Source organism: Tyto alba, unplaced genomic scaffold (genome assembly GCF_018691265.1).
Source record: "Tyto alba isolate M040663 unplaced genomic scaffold, T.alba_DEE_v4.0 Super-Scaffold_14, whole genome shotgun sequence".
In the NCBI taxonomy this organism is placed as follows: domain Eukaryota; kingdom Metazoa; phylum Chordata; class Aves; order Strigiformes; family Tytonidae; genus Tyto; species Tyto alba.
This window is the reverse complement of record NW_024881276.1, coordinates 12,512,783-12,528,696: the sequence shown is the minus strand read 5'-3', so window position 1 is coordinate 12,528,696 and position 15,914 is coordinate 12,512,783. Positions and strand designations below refer to the sequence as shown.

General features: G+C 47.0%; 1 protein-coding gene across 2 annotated transcripts in view; it reads right to left on the bottom strand.

Annotated features, from left to right (window-relative positions):
* NHS (NHS actin remodeling regulator) overlaps positions 1–14,841 on the bottom strand; it is a 259,499-nt gene extending 244,658 nt beyond the window's left edge. For both annotated transcript variants that reach the window (XM_042788665.1, XM_042788667.1), the window contains exon 1: positions 14,158–14,841. In XM_042788665.1, coding sequence (XP_042644599.1) covers positions 14,158–14,554 — 397 coding nt within the window. In that variant the 5' untranslated portion in view covers positions 14,555–14,841. The remainder of the gene's footprint in view (positions 1–14,157) is intronic.
* Positions 14,842–15,914: the final 1,073 nt, after the last annotated feature.

Genomic DNA, 15,914 nt, shown 5'->3' with positions numbered 1-15,914 from the left:
AATCCAGGTGTCCTAAGCATTAATATTTTAGCCACTGGGCCCTCCTCCTCCTCAGCTCCAACCTGCAGAGCTGAACATCCTCAGCCCACTCAGGAGGGACTCAACACCTGGATGGGTCTGGGTCTGCTCTACACATCTACCAGCCATTTACAAATAGCACCTGAGTCCACCTAAAAGCTACCTGCTACATTTTCTCATCAATTAAATGGTGCACACGTGGCCTATCAGCAGTAAAATAAACAGAAAAAATACTGTGATTCCTGTGCCACTTTCCAAACCAGGGAGGCCAGCCTCCTTGCAGGGCCAGATCCAGGCAGAGCTATCTCTGAAGGGTGTGAGGTCTCACAGCTACAGCCCATCAGGAGTTTCTTCCAAACTTTATTGCACCCCATGATACACAGTGGGTGCTCAGGATGGAAGAGATAAACTCCTGTCTGGACAGATAGAAGGCAATTCAAACTTTAAGCTAAGACCTATACTGTAAGACTTATTCCAAGGGATGCAGTGGTATTGAAAAGGTTTCACAAGCTCCATCCTGGCCAAGCATGCCTGCCTCTGAGCAAGTTTCAGCGTTATTCAGCCTACAGCACCCTGATCTAACACACACCATCACGCCCATAAGGCACACAAAGGAATTCAGTGCTGCTTCACAATGGAAAACTTCCCTGGCAGTGAAAAAGGAGACCCTGGTATCTGAATAGTCTCCTGATATGCCTTTTCTCACTGCTTCTCCAAGGTTAGCATGCACTCTCTTTTTTTTTTTTTTTTTTTGTTTTTTTTTTTCCATCTCCCTACTACGCATACACAACACCATCCACAGTAATATTATGGAAAAAATACCACCCTAACCTTAATATTTCTTTAGCAGAAATGGAGAGCAAAGCACAAGAGGGTACTTAGGGACCAGCAGAAAAATAATCTCCTTTTGATATAGCTTGTTCAGGACAAGCATCTAAGTTATTTTAAACAAGCTCTGTTGTGTAGTACAGCTTCTACAAACACCGCTTCAGCAAGTGGTCTTTCAGGAATGACAGAGACTGCTTCCTCACCCACTCCCTTCCCACTCGCTGCTGACTCCTCTCCCACGTGCCAACACGGTCCTGCCAGAGGCTGCACAGCACCCAAGCAGGGCAGCACGAGCTGCCCATCAACATTTTGCAAGGGAACATGTCGCCTTGGAAAGTGGAGGAGAAACATCAGCCGCGCTGCATCCCTGAAACTGCTAAGCGACACGTCAAGCAAAGGGGAGAAGAAGGGGAGGTGGGAGACACAGTTCACTTGCCGTATGAAAGCAGGAAGGAAAAAGGCTTCAGGATGGCAGGCAGACCTCTGATGTGGTTTCCTGGTCAGTATGGAACCAGGCTTCTCAGACCCCACACTCACAATGGGAGCTGCAGAGCCACATTCCAGTGTCCACAACGCGCTTGCCCAGGACCGCGCTGGCATGGGGCTTCACATGACACTCACAGCTGACCACCACAACTCTGAAACACAGCAGGAAAAAGGCTGCACAGATGTGAAAGAAAAATTCAGGTGGGCTCCCACAAGCCCTACAGGGTTGTAAAACATTTCTGTAGTGCTATCAGGACACAAGGTAGTAGAGGGAACTCTGAAATATGCAGATAAAAATACTATTGGTATGTAATTTAACACCCTCATACCCGAGAAATATGATCTGAAAGAAAAAACAAGAACTACTTTGACACAGTGAATGTATTTTGGATGAACAAATATTGAAAAAGTTGGCCAAAGTGTGACTCGGCTCCAGCCTTCAATACTAGAGCACTTAATTATGCTATCCAGCATTTAGCTCTAGGGCTCTGTCCATCTGGTTCATGCCACCAGAATCAAGAAGCTACAGAAGAGCAGACTGTAGCAAACAAGGTCAGTATGTGCCAATTTCTGTTGGCATATTTAACAAGCCCAAGGTTGAACCGTCTCAAAAGGGAACAAAGGCAGGGGAGACATCTCTTTTCAGTAATAAATACAACACATTCCCCCAGTGAATCTGCAAACTATACTGTAGACTTATATCACTTTACCTTTCACTTATCTACCTGTTCTCTTGGAATAATTAATTTCATTAACTTGGCTGAGGTTTTCTATGTTTTTGTTTTGTTTTTCAACCCTTGCTGTGATATAGCAAGGACAATTAATTCAAAAGCAAGGGTTTTACTTTGTAACTACAACCAGACAGCATAATTCCCACATCCTCAAACAAGTTGTACCTCACTTCTGGGGCAGGATGACCCATTACATCTGGTAGAAAAGTTTCCATCAGTACCATCACGACCTCTCAAGTCCAGACTAATTTTCCACTGTGAGAGGGAGGGGAAAGGAAGGAAGTGAACTTAACCACATGATGCTTTTGGATGAAGACACAAAGTCAAAACAAGGAAAGAACAAGAGACATCAAATACCTTCAAGTTTTACCTCTGTTATGAGAGCTGTAGTACTGAATATTTTCTCCCTTGTTTGAGCAGGTTGCTGCTAATGTGGCTGTAAAATTCTTCTCCCCTTTGTTAAGCTTTTCTAACCTCAGTGACCAATATTATCTTGTCCAATCTTTCCACTGGTCTTCCTCCTTTATCTAGCTATGTCTTTATGTATATAGATACATAAAAAGGTGTTCTAGTGACACACAGAATTTTGAGGAAGATTATGACATCCAAGCCTCTTCTGTTTCAACTGCTCTTTCTAAAGGTCTGCACAAAATTGGGTACACTCATTTATTTTATGGTAACAGAACCTTTTAGTGTCATGCTCCAAGGTGCTGCTTATCAGCTCAGATCTACAGCCAAACAGGAAACAAAACTCCAGAAAGGAAATAAATCATCATCCCAAGCTGCGATATTTTGCAGCTCCCTCTCATTTCCTTTAACAAATTGCCATTCTACCGGGTTCTTAGAAACAAGCAGATAAATGAAAAACACTTCTAATCTACATTAATAATTTGTATTAAGTTCCACTTGGATGATTTCATAAATGAATAACCGTATTATAGCTGCCGAAGGTAGCTGTAACTCATTCACTCATTTACAGACTCCTCAAATAGGGGTGCTCATTTCCATAGCATACCTTTGGCAGATGATTTTATCATTGGATCTGATACAGAATTTCCCTGTAAATTTTGCGTTTATTGATAGAGGTCCCTAAAAAGGGTTTACAGTGCAAACTGGGTAAATACCCTGGGTCATATCTGAAACAGGATGCCAAGCATCGAGGGGAACTCTGAGCACAGGTCCTGCAGCTCTGCTTTGGCCTCTCTCCTCCTCCTCCTCTGCCAGACATGGGCGGTCAGCCTTATCTGCGGTCAACCTGTGGTCAAGGCTGCCATCCTAGCTCCCCTCCCCGAGTGCTCCAGCTAGCTTTCTTCAAACAGATCTGGTCCAGAGCACTGCAGTGCATGGTGCACGTGGCTGGCAACTGCGCATCCACCTGTACAACACGGCTACTTCACCACAGCCCTGCTGCCTGGCGGCGCACGGCTGGCTGGTAGCAGATACGCGGCTGCCTGGGTAGCCCCATGCCCCAGGCAGTGGCCCAGCCCCACAGCCCTGCCCTGGGCTTGTCGGCTGGCCCAGGAGTGAGCAAGAATAAAACCTGAGACATCTGCGTGCGGACTAGCATTGCTTTGCCACGCTGACTCAAAAAGGGACAACTTGCAGGCTCCGGGAACTGATTCACGCCAGCTAATGGCGATGGAGAATTAACGGTAAATCTACAGGTGAGCCTCCTAGTCTCCACGGGGAGGATTTTGTCCAGAACACAGCTTATCCAACCTCTGTCTGGGCACCAAGGCTGAATGAAGCCTGTGGCAGCTGTAGCAGAGGCCAAAAAATATTGCTGAAGTCTTGAAGTAGTGATACTTATTTTAGGCTATTAGCAGAGTAATGACAAGATGATTGCCACAAAATATACTTCAGCTAGAGTGCAATTTGAAAGTAAAAGAACTTAAACTAGTGATTTTAACGTGCCAGGCACAATGAATGCATTTACAACATCTATTAAAAGCAGGTTATGTTTGGGAGAGGGGGTTAATTAGATCTTAGCAGGTTATCAGTAGTTTATTAACTGAACAAGACAGCATCACATTAAAGATAATCAATGGAGAATAAACCACAGTCATAAAAATTAATACCATTCAATGAGGGCGGTTTGCCTTTACCATTAACACAGAGGCAAAAGCGTAGCTGCATTCCCTGTGAAATAGACATAAGAAGAGGAGTGAAGGATAGGATGGCCCAAAAGGAAAGTCATTCAAGGCATAAATTTAAAAAAAAAAAAAAAAAAAAAAAAAAAAAAAAAAAGAGTCAAATTGGAAATAAATAATCAGTAATTCTAGAGGGGAAAGAGGAATACAAATAAGCAGTTTTGTAACCAGTAGAACTAATGAAGCCTGGTTTTCTCCAGCTTTTACGTCATGCAGAGGACTCACTTTCACACTGAAGAAAATGTGAGCTCCAACTGGAGCACTTTCTTTTATTGGGTTGGACCATTTATATGGGATTCTTTCCCCACTGTATTTTCTAGTATCTAATAAAGAACAAGCCCTTCCTTCAAATGCAGCAGGAATAGTCTTTTTCCCCTTTACCTGGCAGCCTCTTTTATGATTTCCACACTGTGGCAATGTAATTGAAATTGTAGCTGAATAACAGATATAAAATTTCTGAATGGCTGGTGTGAAATACACCAGCATGCTCACCCCCCTCCCCTGCTACACACACACAGAGTGCGCTATTCCTTAATACTTGTTTTGATACAAAACCAGGCTAAAAATGGTGTTGTCAGAATAATCCATCCTATGGGGAAAATTTAACTTTGGCACGCTAACTGTGAGCAAGACTTCAGGCAATTTGCTGCAGAGACCAAGACTTCAGGTTCCTGCAGCAATACTTGTTGCAAGGGAACAGAGTGAATACGGGAGGGCAGGCTGGATCTCTTCAGCACACTGAGATAGGAGCCTCTGTGATGATGTTGACTACTGGGGTCCAGGAAGGCCAGGGGAGCTGTGTTTAGCACAGCCCAAAGTATCAGAGGCTGTGCTGTGCTGCCAGAAGAGGTTTAGGATAAGAAATTCATCCACCCAAATAACAAGGAGGGAAAAAAAGAAGCTTGCATTCAAAACTTGGACTGATCAGAGCTATGAGCTTCCAGGGTAAGAGCTGGGTATGTGAAAGTCAGTGGTCAACCCGTGATATATACGTTTCTTTTTGAGAAATGGATTAATATACGTCTCTTGATTATCCTCCTGTACACAACACTTTAACAAAAGCCACTTCACCAAAGAAAAGACCAAGCCTATGCCAAGAACTGGCCCTCTTTTTCCTTCAAGTATAGAAACCAACCTTACAGGGAAAAAAAAAAAATGGAGCTGGATAGTACCTGCTCTTTGGACTCACTCTGATTTGCATGGTAAGTATTTAATCATAATTAATCTCTCATTTCACTTAAAATTAAATCACCCCTTATCCTATCTCACTAAATACGGGATGCAGTGATATGTGTACCATCTTACAAAAGTTTGCCTGTCAGCATCAGAGAAAGTTACTGCTGCTTATTCTGAGTTTCACCATTAATAAGATCTGATTTCTGCAATCGCATATAGTCACAGATCATCTGAAGAGAATGCTTGGTAATACTCTTTTGCTGGAGACACACACACCCCAATAACAAAAAATGGGCAAAATTTAGCATGCACAGAGAGACCAGTTTTACTTTTAAAGCAATCCAAAGCCCATGCACACAGAGGAATTTTTCAGTGTACCCTGCATATTTCACTCCTAAAAATGCCCTGATTCTGCAGCCACTGATACACACATCTTCAAGAAGAAGGATCAGCACCTTTTCCCCCCAACGTGCCCTCCATCCAGGCCAACTTAAAGGTCTTTTCAAACACTGCCAAGCTAACAAAAAAACTTTGAAAAGGCAGGGGGAAAAGCTGCAGAGGCCTGAACAAGCTATGCATATTTATAGCACAAACACACCGCCCTATGCTCATTCTCCTTAATCACATGCACACGTTAGCAAGACAGCTCCTCCAAACTTTCTCAGGGACTCGGTCTGAGTGGCTGTAGTTCAAAGTCCAACTGCCTTGGCAGCTGAAAAGAAAGACAAAATCATGGTGGCTTTGTAAGAATTACAGTGATCCTATTAAAAAAAAAAATGTCATTCTCTGCTGAGACTTACATGGCAGTGCCATGCAGCACTCATTGAATCCAGCAGCATTTCAAGCACACAGCTCCTGGTGTAATTAAACCACAGGCTTAATTAGGTTCCCATCACTATTGCTTTATTCCTGCCTTCAGCCAAGAAGGTATAAGAAAAGATTGTCCAATACAGATACTGCAATTTAAAGCCTTAAGTTAAGAACACAGTGGGTGTATATCTGCTATAAAATCTACCCTAAAAACATGCCAGTTGTTAAACTAAGCAGTGCATTAGAAGCAGTTAGATATAATGAGAATGTAAATGGAAAGTATTCTAGGGAGATATTTCAGCTAAAAACAGCACACACTGTATGCTATCTTTTATTTTAATCATGCTCTAAGCCCTGCCTTTTTGAACTTTTTATAAATTCTGCTATCTCCCTTTGCAGTTACTTACATATTGGTATATAAATTCAAAGACGAGAAGCAATTAGGAATGAAGCAAAGACTCCCTCTCTTGTTCCTAATACATCAAAGGAAGTGAAAAAGCTTTCCCCCCACATAGACACTGGGTAACACAGAGCGTTCCTGCTCTTCACAGCCTAATAGCTCAAGTAGTTCCAATCGAGAGTCTGATGTCAGCCTCCGATTACATGGAGATGCCGAGTGACTGGAAAGAACAGCTTTTGAAAATCCCAGCTCTCTGACACAGAAGACCACACAAACCTGCAATGATGCTTTTTAAATGCATATGGGCATTATTCACATCAGCTGGTCATATTTTTTTCCCCACTGTGGGCATCATAACATTGCTTTTAAGAGTTCCCTGGGGGTCTCTGCTTGATTTGGGTACAATGTGTCTAGGCATGTGCAAATGAAATGTGTCAGATGAGGGGCTTTTTAAGACAGCCTGCACTCAACCCCTTTTGCTATCCAGTTTGGAGAGAGGAAGAGCGAGGTGCTGCCTTTAAACAGCCACACTTAAGAAGCCGGCCTTTGCCAGAACGGAGGAGGAGAGGCTGAGACCAGCTCATGCCAGCGAGCAGTAAGGGCTGGCTTCCCTACTTTTCTCCCCACCTTTGCGTATCTCTGCCAGACCAGCCATAATCTGATCCTTGAAACTGAAGCCACAGAACAGGTAAACCTATGAAAGAAACGTCAACAAATCTGATTCTTCTGATCTAGAACAGCAGTTGAGTGGCACCATTGCACTGGAGATTTATATTTTCTTCCTGCAAGTCCTTCCCTCAGTCCAAGGACATTTGAGAACCATGCAAGAGTTTTCTGGAAACAGTCCAGGCCCTTCATTTTTCATAAAAGGAAACTACCACCTTTTTTGCATGTGAATCAACAGGTAAATGACCTCCTCATGCCTTCAATAAGTTATCAGAGTCTGCTTATTTCTTCATCTCCAGATCTCTTCTGTATCAGCAGGGGAACTAACCAAAAGTAGCAATGACTCCATTGATTACACTGGAACACTCATATTTCCATATGAACACATATGTTAAATTATAAAGGCTCTTAAATAGAAGCATGGAGTTTTAAAGGGACTGTGGGAAGTATTTCTGTTAAGTCATCAGATCCACAGTAAGTGTAAGTTGCTTACAGGCTTGATTCTATTTCCTCTGCAGTTTTATTCCTGTGTAACAAAGACCTCATTGGTCTTAAAGGAGTTAAGCCATTTCCACCAGGATTTCTAATAAACGCACTGAAAACCCTTGCCTGGCTCTTGAGTATGAGCCAGAAAGAAGGTCCACTAATTACTATTATATGACACAGATATATAGCTGCAGTGAGGTAGGAATCCAGCTTTGAATACTTTTGGATACCAAGGCCTTTTGACTGGCAAGCTCTCCATCTAGCAACAAAGTCCCCAAAGAGTTTAAACCTGTTACATTAGTTCAAGGACTGTTTGTGGAATAAAAAGCAAGGAACTACAGAACAGGCAAAGGCCTTCTATGCTACACCAATGGAAGACCAATTAAATGAGATTCAGCAAGACTGCTGAAGATTGACACCTATATAACAGCAAATGGCTTCGGAGGAAAACCTGCTGTTCATCTGTTACCAGGCTGTGCCAGATAAAGCCACCTGACAAATTCCATCCCATTACCTTCTATCACACTCAATGGATGAGAAAAAAATAATATCTCAAGCCCAGCCTCTGATTGGCCATGTTCTCATGTAAAATGTCTTCAAACAAAGATAAGGAATCTTAATCCTAAATGACGGTACTCTAGCTAATGTTACAGTAAAGTGGGGATGGGATCCTTAAGTGAGCAGGGTTTTCTTCCTCTGTTCCTTTGTTGTTCTGACAGCAGTAAAGGTAAGCAGGAAAGCCGATGCTTTGACCACCTGCTCCTTTCGACTCTGCTAACTTGCCATCAACCCTCTGCATTTAGAAGAAGCCAAGCACTGAGGAAATTTTCCAGCTTTCCCACACCCACAACTTGGGTCATTTGCATTCATGAGCAAACAACAGTCAAGTGCACCAGAGAGGCGAGTTCTCTAATACAAACGAGTACGCTGTAACCAGCACAACACCAAAAAACCACATCTGGCAAGTAAAGCCAAAAGCCTTTTGCCTTTTTCAAAAGGACAAGTGAATAGGATGTGTCTCTCCATTTGGGCAGGTGCAGGAAACAAAGCTGGAGGTGATGGATTACTACATTCGGTGTACAGCTCTGCTTTTCTTTGGCGGTTTTACTCCACACCCAATAAGGACTTCCCAATTAATATGATTTCAACGTACAAAAGGAGCTCTGAATACCTCCGTGTGCCTCATGTCCCCCAGACTACATTAGTGTGTACCTCAAAGTGTAACTACCCTTACACTTAGACATGGTTATACACTCTAAAGCACTAGAATACAGAGTTAAAGGAAGGTAGAAACCTATTCTGATTTATCTTCAGCAGTAGCCAAGATATTTTTATGTAAATGTATCTGACCCATGGAGGTTTACAGCTGTGCCTCTGCACAACAGAAAATCCATACAGTGAAAATTGCACTTTAAATTCTCTAGAATTTTGTGAAGCTGGGATAAAGTGCAACACTTACCTACCCAGTTTGCACTTGCTTCTATTTTATTTCAAAAGGGCACCTACTCTTCAGGTCTTATGCACCTGCCTGAGGATCTCTGCAAGAATGCCAACCAACAGTTTGCCTGGGATGGCCTTACTGTGCAACCGTATCCTGAGACCGAAGCATTAAAGTTTCTAGATTCCATTTCAGCAGCAATTAAGACTTCTCCACATTAAGACAAGGAGGAGGAGAGGCATTATCTGATGAGCTTCAGGTCCAACATATGTTTTGTAAAAATGGTAGGATTGTGGCAGAAGGTACATAAAAACCTTACAATTGATTAAACATTTCCCTGCAGTGCTCAAAACCCAAACAGAAGAGCATTTTCAGTGTGTAAAAACAACAACAAACAAACAAACCCCCAAACCAAACAAAATCAAAACAAAACGACCTAAAAAAGCACAATGAAAGAGCACAGCAAAAAGCACAATAAAAGCAAAAGTGAAACTAACCAGGCTGTTCTCAGTAACCGACTTCAAGCAAGCAGAATAAATTAATGCGGAGCCTAAAATGATAAAGAATCAGTTCACAGTTGTCTTTTTTATCTTAATACTGACACTTCAAGAAAGAAAAAAATCTAAAGGGCAGGTCACTGCAGAGATCCGGGGGCCTCTGAAGAGCAGAGTAACACAGGAGATCCCCACACTTCTAAGCAGCTGTATGTATCACTAACAGCAAGCACGTAGGAAAATCAGGAATGGCAAAGTGGAGCAATGAAGATACATAAGACAACTGCTGGAAATGATACAGAAAGATTGGCTACTGGTAACACATTGATGTTTTCAGAAAAAAAAGCCTGGAATGTGTGGAATTCTCTGGGGTGACAGGGTGCAAAGAGGATCTCATTAACTAGGGCTTTCAAAATCTGCTGCCCTGTCACTGCCAATTATTCAGAAAGCATGATGACTTACATCATCAGTTTCCGAAAAGTACAATATTCCACTTAGACTGCCAGATCTGTAGTCCCGAGATGGAGAAATCATCCTTCCAAATAATAATGGAGGCACTGAGTCCTAAGTCTATACACAAATCCAGCACTTCTCCTACATTCCTGTATTACCAAGATAATCAAGAATCAAGCATCTACTAATAAAACTGGGCAGTACCACACTGCTCAGTTCTCTGGCTGGTAATAAGAAAACTCTAAGCAACCGCCAGACTGACAACAATCATGTTATTCCCACATGGTTCTGCTTTAGAAGCAGACCCTGGAGCTGCTCATGATGAAAAGCAGTAAAGTACTTGGAGTGGCAGAAGGGCAAAGTAGCTAGTTCAGGAGCTGTGCAGGAAAACATTTCTCACCCTTGTTTCTCTTCCAGTCAGAGGGTGGGAAAGTATTCATATTTGCAAGATGCTAGCTGGCCAGAGGCTTATAAGAAAGATGAAAGGACAAGCAGCATCTGGGAAGGCAGAGGCGAGGGACCTTGAGTTTTTGAAGATGACCTGCTTGCAACTGCCCAGAATCAGTCCTTTATTGTGCCTAACAAGATTTTCCAATCACACGTTTTGAACAGTGGCAAAACCAAAAGAGCAACACATAGGTAAATACCTTTACCAGTAGCTCAGCAGTGGAGTTTAAGTACTTTTCTTAAAGCAAAGCATACACAGTCTTGCAAATGTTCACCACTTCAGTAGCAACAGAGCTGAGAATGTTAAGGCTTCATGAAAATGACAGCAGTAGTGATAAGCATTACTGGAAAAATGCCAGTTTTAATTAATTTCAATTTTCTGTTAATATTCCCTGAACCCAACATAGATGTTCTATTTAAATACAACAATGCATAATCTCCAATATAAAATACAACATTATTATGCAAAACTGTACAATACGCTATTTTCAAGAAACGTCCTTTCCTGCTCCCCTTCCCCTTGGTATCATCTCTGCAATTGCCAAAGACTGGCTTTCTGGCCAAGTGACAGGAGTAGGGAAGCCCCTCTGTAACCACTGGCCCCAGTAGCTCCCGAGATGACATTAGCCCATTATTTCCTTTTCCTCACACAGACTGTGCCTTCAAAAGGGAATCTCAGAATCCAGCTGGCTTACAAGGCATGGAGAAAAAGGCCTTCCATTGTCACACCTCAGTATCTAGGGCATGTCTGGTAGCATTATTCTCAAAAATCACTGTGTTGCACTTGGTGTTAGAGCATCAAGAACGTCTCACAGTGGCAAGATAGCCTAGGAGTTTTAAACTGAGTACTTAAAAAATGTGTGGTTGGACCGCACCATCGTGGTGCTAACATACCAGTACGTGGTGTCTCAGCCAATGCCCCAAGCAGCCCAGCACCTCCAGACTCCTGATACATGCAACAAGTTCAATGCGACCATTACATTCGTGCCATGGGTGCAGGCGCTGCATGCCTGTCACCAACTTGTGCCATGTGGTGAGAGGCCAAACCTCCAGCCAGTTCTGAGTTAGTCTTAGATGTGCCATTTGGGCTGGACGGCCAAAAGCCAGCCCAGAGGCCACCTCATTATTCCCGTGTTTGCTGCTGGTGGGGGAAGTCAGCATGCCTTACGCTGACACTGCTGAGGTCCTGGGCAGACCTGTGACCCCGTGCAATTGCTCTGTTGGGTCCAAAAAAACAACTGAGTGTAGTGACTTGAGTGAAATACTGCCAGGTATAGAACCGTGTAGGATCATCATACTTAAAACAAACATTAGCATAGTCTTACTGAAAGTAATAGCAAAGGAGGAGGTGTCAGCCCAGAAAGGAGAAAGCACGCTATCATTATACACTACAGTGAGGATGGGAAGATTCCTGCTAGGCAGTTTTATCTGGCCCATGGGAACACCGAGCAGTCCGGAGGTCAAAGGGAGGTGTTGCTGTGGGTGGGTATGGGTTTGGGGGACGTGAGGAGATGTGCAGAGTAGTGGTGTTCAGCTCCAGGTCCCGGCTGAGATGTTCAGATGTAGCACCATGCAAATGCAGCTGTGCTGGTCCAGCACCAGATGGGGAATAAAAGCAGCCAGAGAATGCAAAGAAGTTGACTGCTCATACCCATTGGGTTGGTGTGGAGGCTCTCACCTTTAAAGCACGCGTGGCACAGCACTGCGTGGAGGGAGGCGATGTGCCTGCGTGAAGCTATGTAGCTGGAAGGATGGGCAGTGGCAAAGCCCAGAATTGCGGAGGAGCCTTTGGCTGGCCAGAACGAGGGACATCTGCAGCTCTATCAGCAGCACTGTGCTGTACATCGTATCCTATACAGGGGGGAGGAGGAACAGCAGGCGGGAACAGGGAAGATCGTGACTGAAAGTCTCTCCCCTTCTAAAGACAGAAGGATTTAAAAGAAAACTGAAGAACACCAAAGAAACCGATTCCGCATTTATCATCACAGGGCTAAAGCCAGACTCTCTAATTAAGTGCATGACATAACTGCGCTGTAATATCAAGGTTTTGCACTGTGATTTGAAAACAAGCTGCACTTGCACAATCCAGAAAGAAAAAAGCCGTACAGATTAGAAAGGCTAAGCTCTGCTCTCACTTACATTAGTATATGCCCACAGTTACTCAGCTCAAAAGACTTACAGATGAGAATGTGATACAAGGAGTTTCATTTCCTCAGACAGTTCCCTCAATACATCGGCCAAGCCTCCTTCTCACCGCAGTTTCCAATCACAGCCCAGCACTCTGCTCTGATTACACACTCGTCCTGAAACCACAGAAAGCCTCCCTTGGTCTGATCTACAGTTGATGTATATTAATGTATCACCAGCAAAGTCACTCTACAGCTGCCAAGGATGTAGTTTAAATACCGCTGAATACTTAAGGCTTGATTCTGTTAATCAGTACAGCTTCACTGATCCTAGAAGAGTTACTTCTATTCCACACTGCTCCAAAGGGGAGGAAACCCTGAGCAGGATTTTGTAAATGGCACATGCATTAAAAGCACCTAGAAGACAGCATGCTCTCATTTACTCCGGTATAAATTCACTTCACTGGAGGTACTCGGGATTTAGAAGGGAACAGCAGCAGGCAAAAACTAAGCAAAATTCCCCTCTGAAGCTATTGCTTTTCCTAAACCAGGTATTAAGAGGACAGGCTTGACACCAATCTCTGCTATTCCAGACCTCTAATCCATAGCCCTACTGATCAAAAAAAAAAAAGAGACAGACCCATATTCACAAGTGCTTGGGAAGTGTATGCGCCAGTGAGAGTACAAATCATTACACTGCTGTGAACATGAGCCCCATTCAGCAGAAATCAGCAGCTGTTAGGACTACGGAGCCTGTCACCGCTTTTATAGTTTGGGTGGAGAAGAAGCAGGATTCAAGCACTTACCGCTCATAACACAAGTCGCATATTGACTTGATCTTTTTCTTCCCCCCCCCCCCCCCCCCCCAGCTCTTCAGAGCCACTCTTTAAACAGAAAGAAGTCATTAACCAAACTTCCTTATTTTATAGCCCCGAAAGTTGGCTAACGACGAAGGAGCTTGATTATTCCCACTTCCGAGCTTAAAATTTCGATCGGGAATGCTGAGACACTTCTAAGGGGAAGACATCTGTCCGAGAACGGGGACAGGGAGAAAACCCAAAGATGCCGGGGGACGGGGGTTCATTCCCATCGCCACCCCCCACACACACACCTCTCCCGCGGCCCCGCAGACAGACCTCGGCCCCCTCTCCGGCCAAAGCCTCGGCTGCGGAAGATGCGCCCCGAGAGCCCCGCCAGCCAGCTCCTTACGTAAGGCACAAACCACTGACATCATCCCTCCCGCCGGCACCGCCGCGGCGCCCACCGACCCGACCCGACCCGACCCCTTCCCACCCCGCCGCCGAGGCTCCCTTCGCACCGGCTCCGGCCCCGAATTCTGCACGGCGGGCTACCGGGGGAGGGAGGGGGGAGAGGAGGGTGTTGGTTTCCCCTCACTGAGCGCCCCGGGACGGCCCGGGCTGCGGTGCGCCCCATCCCGCGGTACTTACGCACTGCCTCCTGCTTGGGGTCGAGACCGCGCACAGCTCCCTGGAGACCGGCGATGCGGCCGTGCAGCGCCCGGACGCGGCGGTGGGTGCCCTGGATGTCAGCCTCGACCTCCTGGAAGAGGGTGCAGGCGTGCCGGGCCACGTCGGAGAGCTGCCGGAGGATCCGCGACAGGGCCACGTTGCTGACCGAACAGAGGTCCAGCACCATCAGCACCGCCGCCGCCTCCCTCTCCCCGCCGCCGGCCGCCTCCGCGCCCTCGCCCGCCGTCCCCGGCTCCTCCGGCGGCGGGTCCCGCGGCGGCGGCGGCTCCGCGCCCCAGCTCTCCTCCAGCACGGAGGCGGCGGGCTGCCGCCGGCACAGCCGCTGCGGCTCCACGGTCCTCTTGGCGAAGGGCATGGCCGAGCCCTCGGCCGGGGCTCTCCGGGCTCCCGCGGGCACTGGCGGGGATCGCTGCCCTCCTCCTCCTCCTCCTCTTCCTCCTCCTCCTCCGCGCCGCCGCCGCTCCTTGCCCCGCCGCCGTCACTCGCGGGCGGCCGCCGGCGGGCGGCTCATCGCCTCGCTCCCTCCCTGCGCGGGGCTCCCGGGCTGCGGAGCGGCCGCCGCGCCGCCGAGCATCCGCCGCTGCTGCCGCTGCCGCCGCCGCGGGGAGCCGGGGCGCATCCGCGCCGCCTCAGCTCGCTCGCACACGCCGTCCCGCTCCGGCGGCGGGTGTGAAGTGGGGGGCGGGAGGTGGGGGGGCCTGAAAACCCGGAGAGAGGAATCCCGCGGCCGCGAGGAGGAGCGAGCCGCCGAGCCTCCCGCCCGGGAGAGCGGCGGGGCGGGGGCGGGGGCCGGGGCGGCGCCGGGCGGCCGCCACCGCGGGGAGGCGCTGCCGGGCCCGGGCAGCCGCTCCGCGCCGGCGGGGACCCGCGGGGCGCCGGGGTCTCCGCGGTGCCCCCCCCCTCCCAACGGCGGGAGCGCTGCTCAGGTGCGAGGAAGAAGAAGAAAGTTGAAGAGGCGGCGTAGAGGGAGCAAAAGGGGAACCCGAGTCAGAAAGACCCGACCGCTGCAGGGGGCTGGTCCCTGCCCACCGGCGTCGCCTCTCCGGGCACCGGGGGGGTGGCACCCTCCAAAGTCAGGTGGATGCACTTGGGCGCTCGGCTTCTGAGGAGGTGTCATGGAAAACGGGGTTCCAGTCAGACGAGGAGCGCTGTTTCTGAGGCAAGACAGCTGAGCTTGCTTAGGGACACTCCCGAAAGTTGAACACAGCTGATGAGCAGGTGTGAAATCTGAACGGAAAAGGTAAATTATCAGTGCTAAATATGCAGAGCGGGTACCACGGAAAGAGCTACAGTAAAAGAAGAGCCAAGCGGCTGCAAATGCAGGCATTCCACAGTTTGGAAGTATTAGCTTAAGTTTGCCCGCTTGACCTTAACTTGTCACCCTTACACACATGTGTTGCGATATAGTCTATCACTACATGACAAGGTACAGGCAGCTTTCAGTTACCTCAGGTCAAATAGTCTGGCTCGAGAGAGCATCGCTGCCAGCCCAGCAGTACGGGGACCCTGGGCTCTGTGGGCACAGCGACCTGCTCCTGGGACAGGTTTAAGTCCCAAAGGTAGATACAGTTCCTCCTGCAGAGCTTGAAGTCTGAGCTGATAAGCTTTGCTGGCCCCCGCTGCTGGCTTTTGGCATGGACAGTCCGTGTGCCTTCACGCTGCGCCGCTGGGAAGGGGAACGCACCAGCGCACAGGGTTTGCGGGGGTCTTTAGCT